At 45.1% G+C, this 16,609-nt stretch overlaps 1 protein-coding gene across 2 annotated transcripts in view; it reads left to right on the top strand.

Annotated features, from left to right (window-relative positions):
* Window positions 1–14,391, top strand: part of tlr7 (toll-like receptor 7) — a 52,823-nt gene extending 38,432 nt beyond the window's left edge. For both annotated transcript variants that reach the window (XM_072260653.1, XM_072260654.1), the window contains one exon: window positions 8,823–14,391. In XM_072260653.1, the coding sequence (XP_072116754.1) occupies window positions 8,823–11,969 (3,147 nt within the window). In that variant the 3' untranslated portion in view covers window positions 11,970–14,391. The remainder of the gene's footprint in view (window positions 1–8,822) is intronic.
* Window positions 14,392–16,609: the final 2,218 nt, after the last annotated feature.

Genomic DNA, 16,609 nt, shown 5'->3' on the forward strand with positions numbered 1-16,609 from the left:
ATACCCAATGATGACACCCAACAACCAAATTCCTCCTAATCTTTATTCTAAATGGACACCCCTCTATTCTGAGGCTGTGTCCTCCTCTGGTCTTAGACTCCTCCGACAAGAAACATGCTCTCCACATCTGCTCTATCTAGGCCTTTCAATATTCGATAGGTTTCAATGAGATCCCTCCTCATTCTTCTGAATTCCACTGAGTATACAGGCCCAGAGCCATTAAGTGCCAATATGCGTAATGGCAGCTTTAAATCTATCAGGTTATTATAAAATAGCATCTGGCTTGTGAATGTCCTCTGGTGAAGTAAACCAGTCTTCCTGACAGTCTGGTCTGTGAGTGACTCCAGAGGCTGACTCTTAACTATCCTGCAATGAGGCCCAACTGTCTCAGGCAGGCAAAAATGTCAGTGATACTTCCCCAATACTGCAGCAGATTATGTGACTCATTCATTTGATTCTCCTACTGTCAATAACAAACCATTATGAGAAAACTTACAGTAATGCAGCTGGCAGAACTGGCAGCTCCACAGTTCAATCCTGATCCCCAGTTCTACACAGGCGGAGTTTGCACGTTCTCCAACGTGGCTGCATGGGTTTCCTCTGGGTGCTCAGGTTCCTTCTCACATCCCACCATTGATGGTATGGCAAAGTGGGGTGGCAGTCAATGCTGCTGCTGTAGCATTCCAGCAATCCAGCATCAGTCCTGAGCTTGAGTGCTGTCTTTGCAGAGTTCAGGTGTTCTCCCTGTGAATACATCAGTCTCATCCCACATCCCAGAGACATGCTTGGTGGTAGGTTAAGTGGGACCAATATCCTCGCGGGCAGGTTTGTTAGAGCTGTTGGTGAGTGTTTAAACTAACTTGGCTGGGGGTGGGAACCGGAGTGTAGGGACTCAGGAAACGATGAATAGTTAAAACGTAAAGATAGCGTGCAGTCAGAGTGTCAGGAAGGACAGGCAGGTGATGGGACTTAGTTGCAGCCAACAGGCTGAGTATCAAATCATTAGGGATGCAGAGTGAGAAAGGACAGCAAATACAGTACTCAGTGTGTTGTATCTAAATGCAGGTAGTGGATGATCTTGTTGCAATATTACAGATTGCCAGGTATGATGTTGTGGCCATCACTGAATCGTGGCTGAAGGACAGTTGTAGTTGGGAGCTGAATGTCCAAGGTTACTCTTTATATCAGAAGGATAGGAAGGTCGGCAGAGGGGGTGGTGTGGCTCTTCTGGCAAAGAATGGCATCAAATCAGTAGAAAGATGTGACATAGGATCAGAAGATGTTGAATCCTAGCGGGTTGATTTAAGGAACTGCAAGGGTAAAAGGACCCTGATGGCAGTTATATACAGGCCTCCCAACAGTGGCTGGGAGGTGGACCACAGGTTACAATAGGAAATAGAAGAGGCGAGTCAAAAGCGCAATGTTATAGTAGTCATGAGAGATTTTAACATTCAGATCGATTGGGAAAATCAGGTTGGTAATGGATCTCAAAAGAGTGAGTTTGCTGAATGCCTAAGAGATAGCTTTTTAGAGCAGTTTATCGTTGAGCCTACTAGGGGATCAGCTATACTGGATTGGGTGTTATGTAATGAACCGGAGGCGATTAGAGAGCTCAAGGTAAAAGAACCCCTTGGAACCAGTGATCACAATATGATTGCGTTCAACTTGAAATTTGATAGGGAGAAAGTAAAGTCTAATGTAGCAGTATTTCAGTGGAGTAAGGGAAATTGCAGTGGTATGAGAGAAGAGCTGGCCAAAGTAACTTGGAAAGAGCTGCTGGCAGGGATGTCAGCAGAGCAGCAATGGCGTGCATTTCTAGGAAAAATGAGGAAGGTACAGGACATGTGTATTCCAAAAATGAAGAAATTCTCAAATGGTAAAATAGTACAACCACGGCTGACAGGGGAAGTCAAAGTTATTGGAAAAGCAAAAAAAAGGCATACAACAAAGCAAACTTTAGAGGGAAGATAGAGGATTAGGAAGTTTTTAAAAACCTACAGAGAGCAACTAAAAAAATCAAGAGAAGGGAAAAGATAAAATAAGAAAGTAAGCAAGCAAGTAATATCAAAGTGGATAGTAAAAGTTTTTTTTCAAATATGTTAAAAATAAAAGCAAAATAAGAGTGGGTATAGCACCACTAAAAAATGAGGCAAGAGAAATAATAACAGGGACAAGGAGATGGCTGACGAACTAAATGAGTATTTTGCATCAGTCTTCACTGTGGAAGACACTAGCAGTATGTCTGATACTGTAGCATGTGAAGGAAGAGAAGTGGGTGCAGTTACTGTTACAAGAGAGAAGGTACTTAAAGAGCTGAAAGACCTAAAGGTACGTATGTCACCCGGATCAGAGGGTTCTGAAAGAGGTAGCATTGGAGATTATGGTGGCATCAGAGGTGACCTTTTAAAAATCATTGGACTCTGGCAAGGTGCCAGAGGACTGGAAAATTGCAAATGTTACTCCACTCTTTAAGAAAGGAGGAAGGGAGCAGAAAGGAAATTATAGACCAGTTAGCCTGACCTCAGTGGTCGGAAAGATGTTAGAGTCAATTGTTAAGGATGAGGTGATGGAGTACTTGGTGACACAGGACAAGATAGTACAAGGTCAGCATGGTTTTCTTTAGGGAAAATCCTGCCTGACAAACCTGATGGAATTCTTTGAAGTAGGATGGATAAGGGGGATGCAGTGGATGTTGTATATTTGGACTTTCAGAAGACCTTTGACAAGGTGCCACACATGAGGCTGCTTACCAAATTAAGAGCCTGTGGTATTACAGGAAAGTTACTAACGTGGTTAGAGCATTGGCCGATTGGTAGGATGCAGCGAGTAGGAATAAAAGGATCCTTTTCTGGTTGGCTGCCAGTGACTGGTGGTGTTCCGCAGGGGTCGGTGTTGGGACCACTCCTTTTTATGCTGTATATAAATGATTTAGATGATGGAATAGTTGGCTTTGTCGCCAAGTTCACAGATGACACGAGGATTGGTGGAGGGACAGGTAGTGTTGAGGAAACAGGTAGGATGCAGAAAGACTTAGACAGATTAGGAGAATGGGCAAGAGAGTGGCAAATGAAATACAATGTTGGAAAATGCATGGTCATGCACTTTGGTAGCCGAAATAAAAGTGCGGACTATTTTCTAAATATGGAGAAAATCCAGGAATCTGAGGTGCAGAGAGACACTTGGGAGTCCTTGTGCAGAACACCCTGAAGGTTAACTTTCAGGTTGAGTTGGTGGTGAGGAAGGCAAATGCCATGTTAGCATTCATTTTAAGAAGTCTAGAATACAAGAGCAGGGATGTGATGCTGGGGCTTTATAAGGCACTGGTGAGGCCTCACCTTGAGTATTCTGAACAGTTTTGGGTGCTTATCTTAGCAAAAATGTGCTGGCATTGGAGAGGGTCCAGAGGAGGTTCACAAGGATGAAACCAGGAATGAAAGGGTTATATGAGGAACGTTTGATGGCTCTGGGTCTATACTCGCTGGAATTGAGAAGGATGAGGGGGGAATCTCATTGAAACCTTTCAAATGTTGAAGGGCCTAGACTGGGTAGATGTGGTAAGGATGTTTCTCATGGTGGGAGAGACTAGGACAAGAGGGCACAGTCTTAGGATAGAGGGGCGCCCTTTCAAAACAGAGTTGTGGAGAAATTTCTTTAGCCAAAGGGTGGTGAATTTGTGGAATTTGTTGCCACATGCAGCTGTGGAGGTCAGGTCATTGGGTGTATTTAAGACAGAGATTGACAGGTTTTTGATTGGACATGGCATCAAAGGTTATGGGGAGAAGGCCGGGAGCTGGGGTTGAGGAAGAGATAGCAGAAAGGATCAGCCATGATTGAATGGCGGAGCAGACTCGATGGGCCAGCTGGCCTCATTCTGCTCCTATGTCTTATGGTCTATTGTCTAACTGACTACAGTAAACTGGGAGGCAGGAAATCTGAGAGAGAGAGAGAGGGTAGATTACAGGAAAATTAGTGCATGGGTGGGATTAGCGTGATTGTTCTGAAAACTGGCTTAGACTCAAAGGTCTGGCTGGCTTCTTTCAAAATCAGATTTATTATCACTGACAGACTGTTGTTTTGTGGTTCAAAGGCATAAAATTACCATAAATTATAAACATAAATAGATAGTGTTTAATAAAAGGACTATCAAGTTGGTATTAATGGTGTCATGTACCCCGTAACTGGGTTGCCAAACCAGCAGAAATGGACCACTAGTTGGAGTCTGGATTACTGGAAACTAATAAAGTTTTATTAAAGAAATAAGTAACCCAGTACTCTAATAGTAAGGATATAAATGCAACAGGTTAGCAATGATAACACACACATGTACACAGAACTAGGGTAATAGGATCAACCAAGCTCTATCGCAGTCTAGGGGTAAAATGATCAGTCTCAAATGACGCAGAGTTCAGTTCAGCTTAGTACAGTTCTCAGTAATCGCTGTTGTGCAGTTGGAGAGAGAAAGAGAATGCAAATTTGATTCAGCACACCTTTGATGTTCACAGGTGGTTTCGGGCGGACCCTTTTATGTCTTCTGTGGTCACCGACTGTGACCCCTCTGTTCCGGATATGACCGTTCTTCCGCGGTGAACCCCGCACCCAGGCAAGGGCGGACACACACACCAGGTTCCCACCGATCATACCCTTTTCACCCTGTGCGTCTATGGTTGGTTCCCGCGACCAGACCTTCAAACTGCCGCCAACTTGTGGGGGCACACCGCACTTCCAGGGTCTCGTTATCTCGCGAACTCGTGGTGTCTGTTGTGCCTTAGCAAACCTGTTCTTTTTATCCCCCTACTGGGGTATCGCCTGTCCATCAAACTTCAAACAGTTCAGGTTCAAAGCAATCGGTCTGTCAATACTCTGACTAGTGTCTCTTTTTGTTATCTCTCTCCTCTCTCATTAACATTTTGAACGTTTCTCCATTTGTCTCCCTTATCTCTCTCATAGAAACATAGAAACATAGAAAATAGGTGCAGGAGTGGGCTATTCGGCCCTTCGAGCCTGCATCGCCACTTATTATGATCATGGCTGATCATCCAACTCAGAACCCCGCCCCAGCCTTCCCTCCATACCCCCTGACCCCCATAGCCACAAGGGCCATATCTAACTCCCTCTTAAATATAGCCAATGAACTGGCCTCAACTGTTTCCTGTGGCAGAGAATTCCACAGATTCACCACTCTCTGTGTGAAGAAGTTTTTCCTAATCTCGGTCCTAAAAGGCTTCCCCTTTATCCTCAAACTGTGGCCCCTCGTTCTGGACTTCCCCAACATCGGGAACAATCTTCCTGCGTCTAGCCTGTCCAATCCCTTTAGGATTTTATACGTTTCAATCAGATCCCCCCTCAATCTTCTAAATTCCAACGAGTACAAGCCCAGTTCATCCAGTCTTTCTTCATATGAAAGTCCTGCCATCCCAGGAATCAATCTGGTGAACCTTCTTTGTACTCCCTCTATGGCAAGGATGTCTTTCCTCAGATTAGGGGACCAAAACTGCACACAATACTCCAGGTGTGGTCTCACCAAGGCTTTGTACAACTGCAGTAGTACCTCCCTGCTCCTGTACTCGAATCCTCTCGCTATAAATGCCAGCATACCATTCGCCTTTTTCACCACCTGCTGTACCTGCATGCCCACTTTCAATGACTGGTGTATAATGACACCCAGGTCTCGTTGCACCTCCCCTTTTCCTAAACGGCCACCATTCAGATAATAATCTGTTTTCCTATTTTTGCCACCAAAGTGGATAACTTCACATTTATCCACATTAAATTGCATCTGCCATGAATTTGCCCACTCACCCAACCTATCCAAGTCACCCTGCAACCTCTTAGCATCCTCCTCACAGCTAACACTGCCATCCAGCTTCGTGTCATCCGCAAACTTGGAGATGCTGCATTTAATTCCCTCATCCAAGTCATTAATGTATATCATCAGCATCAATCTTCTGATAACTTGGTTTTTTCATCACAATGGGTTCAGGTACCATTCAGAAAGCTGATGTCCGAGGGGAAGAAACTGTTCCTAAAATATTGAGTGTGTCTCTTCAGGCTCCTGTGCATCCTCTCCGATGTTAGTAAGAAGAAGAGGGCATGGCATTGATGGTGGGTGAGGGCCTTAGTGATGGGCACTGCCTTTTGAAGATGGCCTCAATGGCGGAGAGGGTTTTGGCCTGTCATGAGGAGGGGGCAATAGAATTTGAAGGGAATTAATGGGAGTGCAGCAAGATTTTTTTTCTGAAAAAATGGAGTAAGATGAGTGTGGATGCACGTTTTGGGAGGGCCTGTTTCTATGGATACAACGGACCGCTGATGCAGAAATTTGGAGGAACAAACAAGATGCTAGAGGAACTCAGTTAGGCAACATATACAAAGGGATGTAGGTTTTATAGGCAACACACACAAAGTGCTGGAGCAACTCAGCAGGTCAGGCAGCATCTAAGGAAAAGAGTAAACAGTTGACGTTTCGGGCTGAGAACCTTCATCAGGACTGGAGAAAAAAAGGTGAGGATTCAGAGTTAGAAGGTGGGGGGAGGGGTGGAAGAAACACAAAATGATAGGCAAAACATGGAGGTGGTGGGGGATAAAGTAAAGAGCAGGGAAGTTGACTGGTGAAAGAGAAATAGGGCAGGAGAAGGGGGAGTCTGATAGGAGAGGACAGAAGGCCATGGAAGAAAGAAAAAAGGGAAGGAGCACCAGAAGGAGGTGATGGGCAGGTAAATAGATAAGATGAGAGAGGGATAAGGGAATGGGGAATAGTGAAGTGGAAGGGGGGCTGGATGCATGACTGGAAGTTCAAGAAATCGATGTTCATCTCATGCCATCAGTTTGGAGGCTACTTAGATAGAATATAAGGTGCTGCTCCTCCAACCCAAGTGTGGCCTCATCACGACAGTAGAGGAGGCCATGGACTGACATGTCGGAATGAGAATGAGAAGTGGACTTAAAATGGGTGGCCACTGGGAGATCCCATTTCTTCTGGAGGACAGAGGGTAGGTGCTCAGCAAAGCAGTCTCCCAATCTACATCAGGTCTCATCAATATACAGGAGCACCGGATACAGTAGATGACCCCAACAGACTCATAGGTGAAATATAGCCTCACCTGGAAGGACTATATGGGGCCCTGAATAGTAGTGAGGGAGGAGGTGTGGAGTCAAGTGTAGCAGTTGTTCTGCATTCAAGGGTAAGTGCTAGGAGGGAGATCAGTGGGGAGGAACAAATGGACATGGGAGTCGCGTAGGGAGCGATCCCTGGGGAAAGCTGTAAGTGGAGGGGAGAGAAAGATGTGCTTGGTGGGGGGATCCTGTTGAAGATGGCAGAAGTTGGATGCGGAGGCTGGTGGGATGGTAGGTGAGGACAAGAAGAAACCTTTCCCTGGTGGAGTGGCGGGAGTATGGGGTGAGGGCAGATGTGAGTGAAATTGAAGAGATGAGGTTGAGGGCAATGTTGATGGTGGAGGAAGGGAACTCCTTTCTTTGAAAAAGGGGGACATCTTCTTCTTGTTGAGCTGCCCTCAAATGCAATATGTCCTCCTTCTTCAAAGAAAGGGGCTTTCCTTCCTCCACCATCAACACTGCCCTCAATTGCATCTCTTCCATTTTGCGTACATCCTCCCGCAACTCCACCAGGATTAGGGTTCCCCTTGTCCTCACCTACCACCCCACCAGCCTCTGCGACCAGCACCTAATTCTCCGTAACTTCCAACATCTCCAAGGGGATCCCACCACCGAGCACATCTTTCCCTCCCCCCACCCCGCCTTCTGCTTTCTACAGGGATTGCTCCCTATGTGACTCCCTTGTCCATTCTTCCCTCCCCACTGATCTCACACCTAGCACTTATCCTTGCAAGTGGAACAATTGCTATACCTGCCCCTACACCTCCTCCCTCATTACCATTCAGGGCTTCAAACAGCCCTTCCAGGTGACACGACACTACACCTGCCAACCTATTGGGGTCATATACTGTGTCCAGTGCTCCCAGTGTGGCCTCCTGTATATCAGTGAGAACCAATGTAAATTGAGTCTCTCAGTGGCCATTCATTTTAATTCCACTTCCCATTTTTTACAACATGTCCGTCCATCGCCTCCTCTACTGTCGTGATAAGGCTATACTCAGGTTGGAGGAGTAACACTTTATATTCTATCTGGGTAGCTTCCAATTTGATGCCATGAACATCGATTCCTCAAAATTCTGGTAATGCCCCCTCCCCTTCACTGTTCCCCATTCCCTTTTTCCCTCTCTCACTTTATCTCCTTATCTGCCTATCACCTCCCTCCACTGCTCCACCCCCTTTTCTTTCTTCCATGGCCTTCTGTCCTCTCCTATCAGCTTCCCCCTTCTCCAGCCCTGAATCTCTTTCACCAGTCAAATTCCCGGCTCTTTACTTCACCCCTCCCCTCCCGGTTTCACCTATCACCTTGTGTTTCTCTCTCCCCTCCCCCTCTTTCTTACTCTGACTCCTCACCTTATTTTCTCCAGACCTGGTGAAGGGTTTCAACCCGAAACATTGACTATACTCTTTTGCATAGATGCTGCCTGGCCTGCTGAGTTCCTTCAGCATTTTGTGTGTGTTGCTGGGATTTCCAGCATCTGCAGATTTTCTCTTGTTTGTGATAGTTTTTTTTGAGGAATGATATCCTCCATCTGAGCAGAAAAACAGAGGGGAGGCAGCCCGTGTAATGAGATGAGTAAAAGGAGTGGAGCAAAGCTGGTAGGTGATAGATTTGTAGATCCAGGTGACGAGGGGTGACAACCGCTAAAGCAAGGTCCTCCAAACGCTTCACAAATGGTTGCTTCAGCTACCCTTTGTTCTTTCCGTTGCAGGTCGCATTAACCAGATGGTCTCTCGTGCTGATTTACATCATCTTCCTGTGGACCCCAGTTTTGAATTTGGGCCAGTGGTTTCCCAAAAGCCTCCCGTGTGATGTGGGGCAAGTGGGCTCCGAAGTCCTTGTGGACTGCAGCAACCGGCAGCTGCACCATGTCCCGACTGGCTTCCCCTTCAACTCCACTAACATCACATTGACTATCAACAGCATCTCCAAGGTGCTCCCGTTCTCCTTCTCTGGGCTGAACCACTTAATGGAGATTGACCTCAGGTGTAACTGTGTGCCCGTCAGACTTGGACCCAAAGACCGGGTGTGCACCAAGCCCCCACTAGTAATGAAAAATGCATTCTCTTCTTTGCCAGCATTGAGATCATTGTACCTGGATGGTAACCAATTGTCTGGCATACCACAAGGGCTGCCTCAAACCCTCACCTTACTCAGCCTGGAAGCCAACAGCATCTTCTCTCTGGGCAGGGCAAACTTTTCAAAGCTGACCAACCTCGAGAGCATCTATCTTGGCCAAAACTGCTACTACCGCAACCCTTGTAACACTACATATTGGATTGAGCAGGACACCTTCTACAACCTGAGCCACCTTGCTATCCTGTCGCTCAAAGACAACAACTTGACTCATGTCCCCCAACATTTGCCTCAAAGCTTACGGCAGCTCATCTTGTACAACAACGTGATCTGGCATATCAACGAGACAGACTTTGCCAACTTGGTCGAGTTGGAAATCCTGGACTTGAGCGGGAACTGTCCCCGCTGTTACAACGCTCCATTCCCTTGCCAGTCCTGCCCTCCTCCAGGATATATTGATATCCCTCACAATGCTTTTGATGCACTGCGAAAGCTAAGAATCCTGCGCCTCCACAGTAACTCACTGACAACCGTGCGCAGCTCTTGGTTCAAATACACCACCAACCTCATGATGTTGGACCTCTCTCAGAATTTTTTGGTGAAGGAAATGGCTACTGCCTCATTCTTAAAACACCTCAATAGTCTGAAGGAGATAGATCTGTCCTTCAACTACCAGCTGTCAGTGTACCCCAAGTATATGAACTTGTCCACCAACTTTTCACATCTCAAGTCCCTGCAGAGCCTGAAGTTACGGGGCTACGTATTCAAGGATCTGACAAGCGAGAACCTCAACCCACTACACGGACTCAGCGAGCTCAAGCTCTTGGACCTGGGGACTAACTTCATCAAAGTGGCTGATCTCCAGATCTTCACCCATTTCCACAACTTGCAGGTCATCAACCTCTCGGAGAACAAGATCTCACCCTCTTCCACTGAGTCAGTAGGTGGCTCCTGTGGGCTGACCAGCCACTTGCAACAAGAAGTTGGGTTGTTTTACGGATCCTCAGACCAGTTGCGATACTTTCGCTATGATGAGTTCGCACGGAGCTGCAAGTCCAAAAACAAGGCATATTACTACCTGCCACCAATCACACAAAGTGAATGCAGCCACCACTTCTCCACTTTGGACTTAAGCAGGAACAACATCTTCTACATCGCCAAGGAACAGTTCAAGAACCTGTCCTTCATTATGTGCCTGAATCTCTCAGGCAATGCTCTCAGCCAGGCACTCAATGGTTCCGAGTTCTTTCACCTTCCTCACCTGCGATACCTGGACCTCTCCAACAACCGCATTGACCTCCTCCATAAGTCAGCCCTCCAGGAACTGCAGGAGCTGGAAGTGTTGGACCTCAGCAACAACAACCACTATTTCCAAATGGAAGGCTTAACTCACCATTTAAACTTCATCCACAACCTGGGTAACCTCTCAAAACTCATTTTGAACAAGAATGATATCTACTCATCGACTGACCCTCAGCTGATGAGCGAGTCCCTGAAGGAGCTGGAGTTCCGAAGAAACCAGTTGAATTACATGTGGAGTGATGGTAATGACATGTACATTGGGTTCTTCAAGAACCTCTCCAACTTGAGCCGCCTCGATCTCTCAGAGAACAGACTGAAATTTGTCCCACCCGGAGTCTTCGATCACTTGCCCCATGTCCTTAAGGAGTTGGTGTTGAGTGATAATGAACTGCGGAGCTTCAACTGGGGCAGGCTTCATCTGTTGAGCCAGATAGAACTGCTGGATCTTGGGAATAACCAATTGAGCACCGTACCTCGGAAACTGTCCAACTGCACCCGCACTCTCCGAATCTTCAACCTCACCCGCAACCAGATCTCCAAGCTGACAAAGGACTTCCTCCAGGGTGTTACTTCCCTGCAGCACCTGGATCTGAGCTACAACAACCTGAAGACCATCCAGAAGTCCAGTATCCCGGACAGCGCTGTCATACACCTCCGGGAGCTGCTGCTGAACGGTAACCACTTCCTCTGTACCTGTGATGCCGCCTGGTTTGTCTGGTGGATCAACCACACCACGGTCCATATCCCCCGCCTAGCTACTGATGTCACCTGCGCCTCCCCTAAAGCCCATCTTGACCATGCTGTGGTTACAGTCGACCTGCACTCCTGTGAGCTGGACTATCTCAGCATTTCTCTCTACTCCTTCTCATCCCTGACCACCTTCTTGCTGCTCGTGACCTCCATTGCCGGCCACCTGTTCAGCTGGGACGTCTGGTACAGCTACCACTTCTGCCTGGCCAAGTTCAAGGGCTACCGGCGTATTCCCAATGACAAGACAGCCTACGGGGCATTCGTTGCTTATGACACCCATGACAACGAGGTGGCGGACTGGGTCCTAAATGAGTTGATAACTAATTTGGAAGAGCAGGGAGAGCGGCAATTCACTCTCTGCTTGGAAGAACGGGATTGGGTGCCAGGTAAACATGTCATGGACAATCTGTCGCAGAGCATCCATCAGAGCAGAAAGACCATTTTTGTCCTCACCAGCTGTTACGTGAGCAGTGGGAGCTTTAGAAGTGCTTTCTACATGGCTTACCAGCGGCTGCTGGATGAGAAGGTCGATGTGATCATTTTGGTTTTCCTGGAGAAGGTCTTGCAACGCTCCAAGTATGTCAGGCTGAGAAAGCGACTGTGTCCGAACTCTGTCCTGGTGTGGCCCTGTAACCCCCATGCCCAGCCCCTGTTCTGGCAGCGCCTGAGGAATGCATTAGCGACAGACAACCATCCACAGTATAGCAAGGTCTTCAGTGACATGATATAACTGTCTACCTTAGATTAGTGTGAAATTATTATCTAACGAACCTAAGTGGACAATGTAACATTGGAAAACCTTTGCTATTTTTACTACAGTCATACAGGGACTTTGTATTCCTGGTGTGTTATGTGCAATTTTGGTCTCCCCAACCATGAAAGGATACACATTTGTCTTGGAGGGAGTGCAGCAAGGGTTCACCAGACTGATGCCAGGGTTAGCTGGATTGTCCTTCAAGGAGAGATTGAGTCAACTAGACTTGTATTCCAGAAAAGTAGGAAGCTATTTTATTGAAGCCTACAACATTCTAACAAGGTTTGACAGGCTAGACAGGAGGAACATTTTTCTCCATGCTGGAGGTTTGGGTTAAAGGTTATCATCTCAAGATAACTGGTCAAGATATTTAGGAGTTTCTCCACTCAGGAGGTCAGGTGAGGTGAGGGCCTCTCTCGGTCAGAGTTGACCATGAATATTCCATCCTAGCTGTACGCAAGCCTGGGCAGTACGATATGGAGAGCAAGCTGTTGCCCATGTAGCAAGCTCCCCCTCTCCACACATCTGAGGAGCACAAAGAAACAGCAGAGACCCATACAGTTTGGTACCAGGAGCATTGCAGGAGTTCCCAGCCAGCACTGAACTCAATGTAAGACTGCCTCAGGGACTCATGCTCCGGATCGTTCCCTCGGAGTTTAGTCCCGAAGACTTCCCCGTGAGTGGGTATAGCAGCGAGGCAACAGAGGTTTGAGATCAGAGTTTTCCTTCTCCCAGATGAGCTGCCAACCACGGCTGATGAGCCCCATCTGCCCGGAGCGACTGATGTTAAGGCTCCAGTAACCCATCTTTGCCCCCTCTCCTGTTAGTTCTTCTGGGCTTAGTAGCTAAGCCACACGTGAAGGCCAAGAGCTGGACTTGATTGTCAGAGTGTTTAATAGGTAGTAGGAGCTTGTCCCCGTTACCACTCCCACCTATAACCTTTAAGGAACCAGAAGGTGGTGAACCTGAAAAGCTCCTTGCTGCAGAAGGTACTGGAGGCCAAGACTATTAAACAGGTTCAATGCAGATTTCTAGACAGCGATGAAAGCAGCGCTTTTGAATATTTGTAAGACAGAGGTAGGCAGATTGTTGATAAGCAGGGAGAGAAGAGGTGTTTAAGAAGATAGGGAGTGGACAAGAATATGGTATGAGATACAAGATTTGCCATGATTGTATTGAATGGCAGAGCAGGCCATATTTTCTATGATTAACATTATAATACCAATCAAACAATCAATGTAAATGTTGGAAAGGAAAGCAAATAAAGCAGGAGGTGCTGAGATCTGAAGCAAAAATGTTGGAAGAATTCAGCCAGTCAAGGAAACAGAAACCAGTGAACTTTTCTGGACAAAGACCTTTATCAGATCTGACCTGTTAATGATGCTGTTTGACCAGTTCTGTTCTCCAGGCTTTTCTGATTTTGTTTTAAATATAAGAAAGGTTTGTGTTTTGTTACATTGTCAAACTATTAGCCACCCTGTATGCCTGTCATACGTATTGTCTCAGTTGATACATGTGAATTAGGAGCAGCCATAGCCATTAGCCCGCTCAAGCCTGTTCCACCATTCAAAGAAATCATAGCTGATCTCAGTTTAATAATGACTACCCATAGACGCCTCTTCACTCCCTGCTTATCAACAATCTGTCTGCCTCTGTCTTAAAAATAGTCAAAGCTACTGCTCTCACTGCCCTTTGAGGAAAAGAATTCCAATCACTTATAATCCTCAGAGAGAAAAGAAATTAATCTCTTCACTGGTGCAAGTAATCAGACCCTTGTTTTTAACTTTCTTACTTACTTACTGCCTAATATGCCACTGGCATTTAAGGCAGCAATGAAGGTCCTTCATCTCTGACGGTTTGCCAGTCAGAGTTGTTAGCCCTGAGCTGAACCCACGAACCCGGAGGACCAATGGACCACTCTCATTCTGGCCTCTACCCATTCATCTGTCTGACATTGGTTGCCCTACCAAGAGCCAAAGCATAAAGCCCAGTCAACATAGCTCTCAGGGTCATTGAGGCACACAAGCCTCCAAACTCAACAACATGGCTGTAGTCCTCTTGGAAGTTATTTTTAAGCAGTGACCCCTAATTCTAGATTTTCCCATAAGTGGACACAGCCACTCCTCATCACTACTATCAAAATGCTTTAGGATCAAGAAAATATCTGGAAGAAATCACAAGTTAGTGAATGAGATAAATCTTATGACTAATTGGTACAAAAGTTGAAAGTAGACAATTTGCATAATTGCTGTCAATTATTCCCCTGATTAACATCAGACTGAATTTTTAATCACAGGCTTTTCAGAACTCAATAAGTGACAATTCCTACATCCTTGTATAATGATGTGATTTAATGTATATCACAGCAAGAACTGTGCCAAATAAGCAAATAAAAGGATTGAAAGAAAACTGTTTAAAACTCATATTGTTTTTACTATTTTGGTGCAAATACTTAACAGTTCAGCGAGCATCTGTAGAGAGCTGACTGAATTGAAGCTGAAGTTAAATAATATTTTATCAGAAATGGGCAAGTTCAGAGCATGGGCATATTTTAGGTTGTACAGAAAGCACAGTGTCTATGTTAACATCTACGATGAATGGAGAAGAGAGAATTCATGACAAAATTTGTGTCTCGTGAATGTATTAAATATGTAGCCTGGGGAAAAGTACACACTAAGGACAATACTTTTTTGGGTCTTTAATTCCTTTATCTGTTTTAATGCAGATAAAATAAAAATGACAAAATGGATTTTTAAAAAAACACAGTTCCCACTGTTACAATTTCAGCTTAATTCCGGTACACACCCTTGTTATGTATGAAAATATATAAAACAAAATATACAAGACCAATACGGTAGTGGCAATTCTAAAATAGAACAATTCAAACAATATCTGAATCCTGACAACCCTGTACCTTATACACAACATCAAAAATATAAATATATACATCTCATCTTAACTAAGAAGCATACTCACTTTGGTACACACGTGCTTAACTTCCAAGCACATGCAGGCTAGGCCCTGAAACGAGTTCTGCTCGTTCACCCAACGTAAACAGAGATTAACCCATTCACATTACTCTGTTACATTCACATTTGGTGATGAAACAATAAAGAAAGACAAAAATAAACTTTTATAAAATCTCTAACAATATATTGTTGTGGAGTTTAAATTACTAAAAGACTAACTTACCAGGCCAATAAGGAACTTTGCACATCCACGCTATCCAGCACTGATACCTTATTCGCGAAAATCTAAACCATTCACATGTAAAACATGTCAAATTACTGATATTCTAGATTTACAATCAAGTATAAATGAATTTAGAAGAATATTGTCAAATATTATTCACCTTTCCTCACCATACAACCAGACTTCGCCATTCTTTCTAGAGCCTCACAACGTTTCTTTCTACTTCACACGTGTATAATGATATCACCGCTTTCTCTTAAATGCACAGACAGCTATTTTAGCATTACCAGGGTGAATACATAGTGCACCTTAACAATAAAAAACAATATTCAACAGTCACCTGGTTAAAAGTACTACTTTTATTTATAGAGTCATAGAGCACTGCAGCACAGAAACAGGCTCCTCGGCCCTTCTAGTTCTTACTGAACTGTTCTTCTGACTAGCCCAATTGACCTGCACCTGGATCATAGCCTTCGTACCCTGTTCATTCATACACCTATCCAAATCTCTCTTAACTGTTAAGATTGAACTTGCATCTACCCATTAGCAGCTCGTTCCACACTTGCACCACCCTTTGAGTGAAGATCCCCCTCATGTTCCCCTTAAGCAATTCAGCTTTCACTCTTATCCCATGACCTCTAGTTCTAGTCTTACCCAGCCTCAATGGTTAAAGGCCTACTTGCATTTACTCTATCTATACCCCTCATAATTTTCTATACTGCTATCAAATATTCCCTCATTCTCCTATGCTCTTGGGAATTAAGCCCGAACCTATTCAAGCTTTCCCTATAACTCAGGTCCTCAAGTCCCTGCATATTCCTTGTAAATTTTCTGTGCACTATTTCAATCTTAATAGCTGCCCTAGAGATAGGTGATGAGAACTGCAAACAACACCCCAAATTTGGCCTCAATAACAAAGTATGCAATTTCTTCAGTACAGTATACAATTTCTTCATAACATCCCAACTCCTGTATCAGTACTTTGTTATGAAAGCCAATAAGCCAAAAGCTCTCTTTATGACCCCACCTAACTGTGACGCCAATTTCAAAGAATTACGGATCTGTATTCCCAGATCCCTCTTTTCTACTGTATGCTTCAGTAAGTTCTCTGTCTAAGTCCTGCCCTGGTTTGTGCTCCCAAAGTGTAACACCACACATTTGTCTGTATTAAATTCCATCTGCTATTTTTCAGCCTATTTTAGTCCAGACCTCACTTCAAGCCTATAAGGTTGGTTAGCCATGACTTACCATGCACATAGCAAGTTATCTATCCCTACTCAGGTCCAGTCTGTAGACATACTTACATATCTTGTCCCTTGGAATACCTTCCAGTAACTTCCTCACTACTGGTGTCAAGCTCGCCAGCCTATAGTTTCCTGGTTTATTTTTAGAGCTTTTCTTAAACAGCTGAACAACATTGGCTA

The sequence above is a fragment of the Mobula birostris genome, chromosome 6 (assembly GCF_030028105.1).
Source record: "Mobula birostris isolate sMobBir1 chromosome 6, sMobBir1.hap1, whole genome shotgun sequence".
Classification (NCBI taxonomy): domain Eukaryota; kingdom Metazoa; phylum Chordata; class Chondrichthyes; order Myliobatiformes; family Myliobatidae; genus Mobula; species Mobula birostris.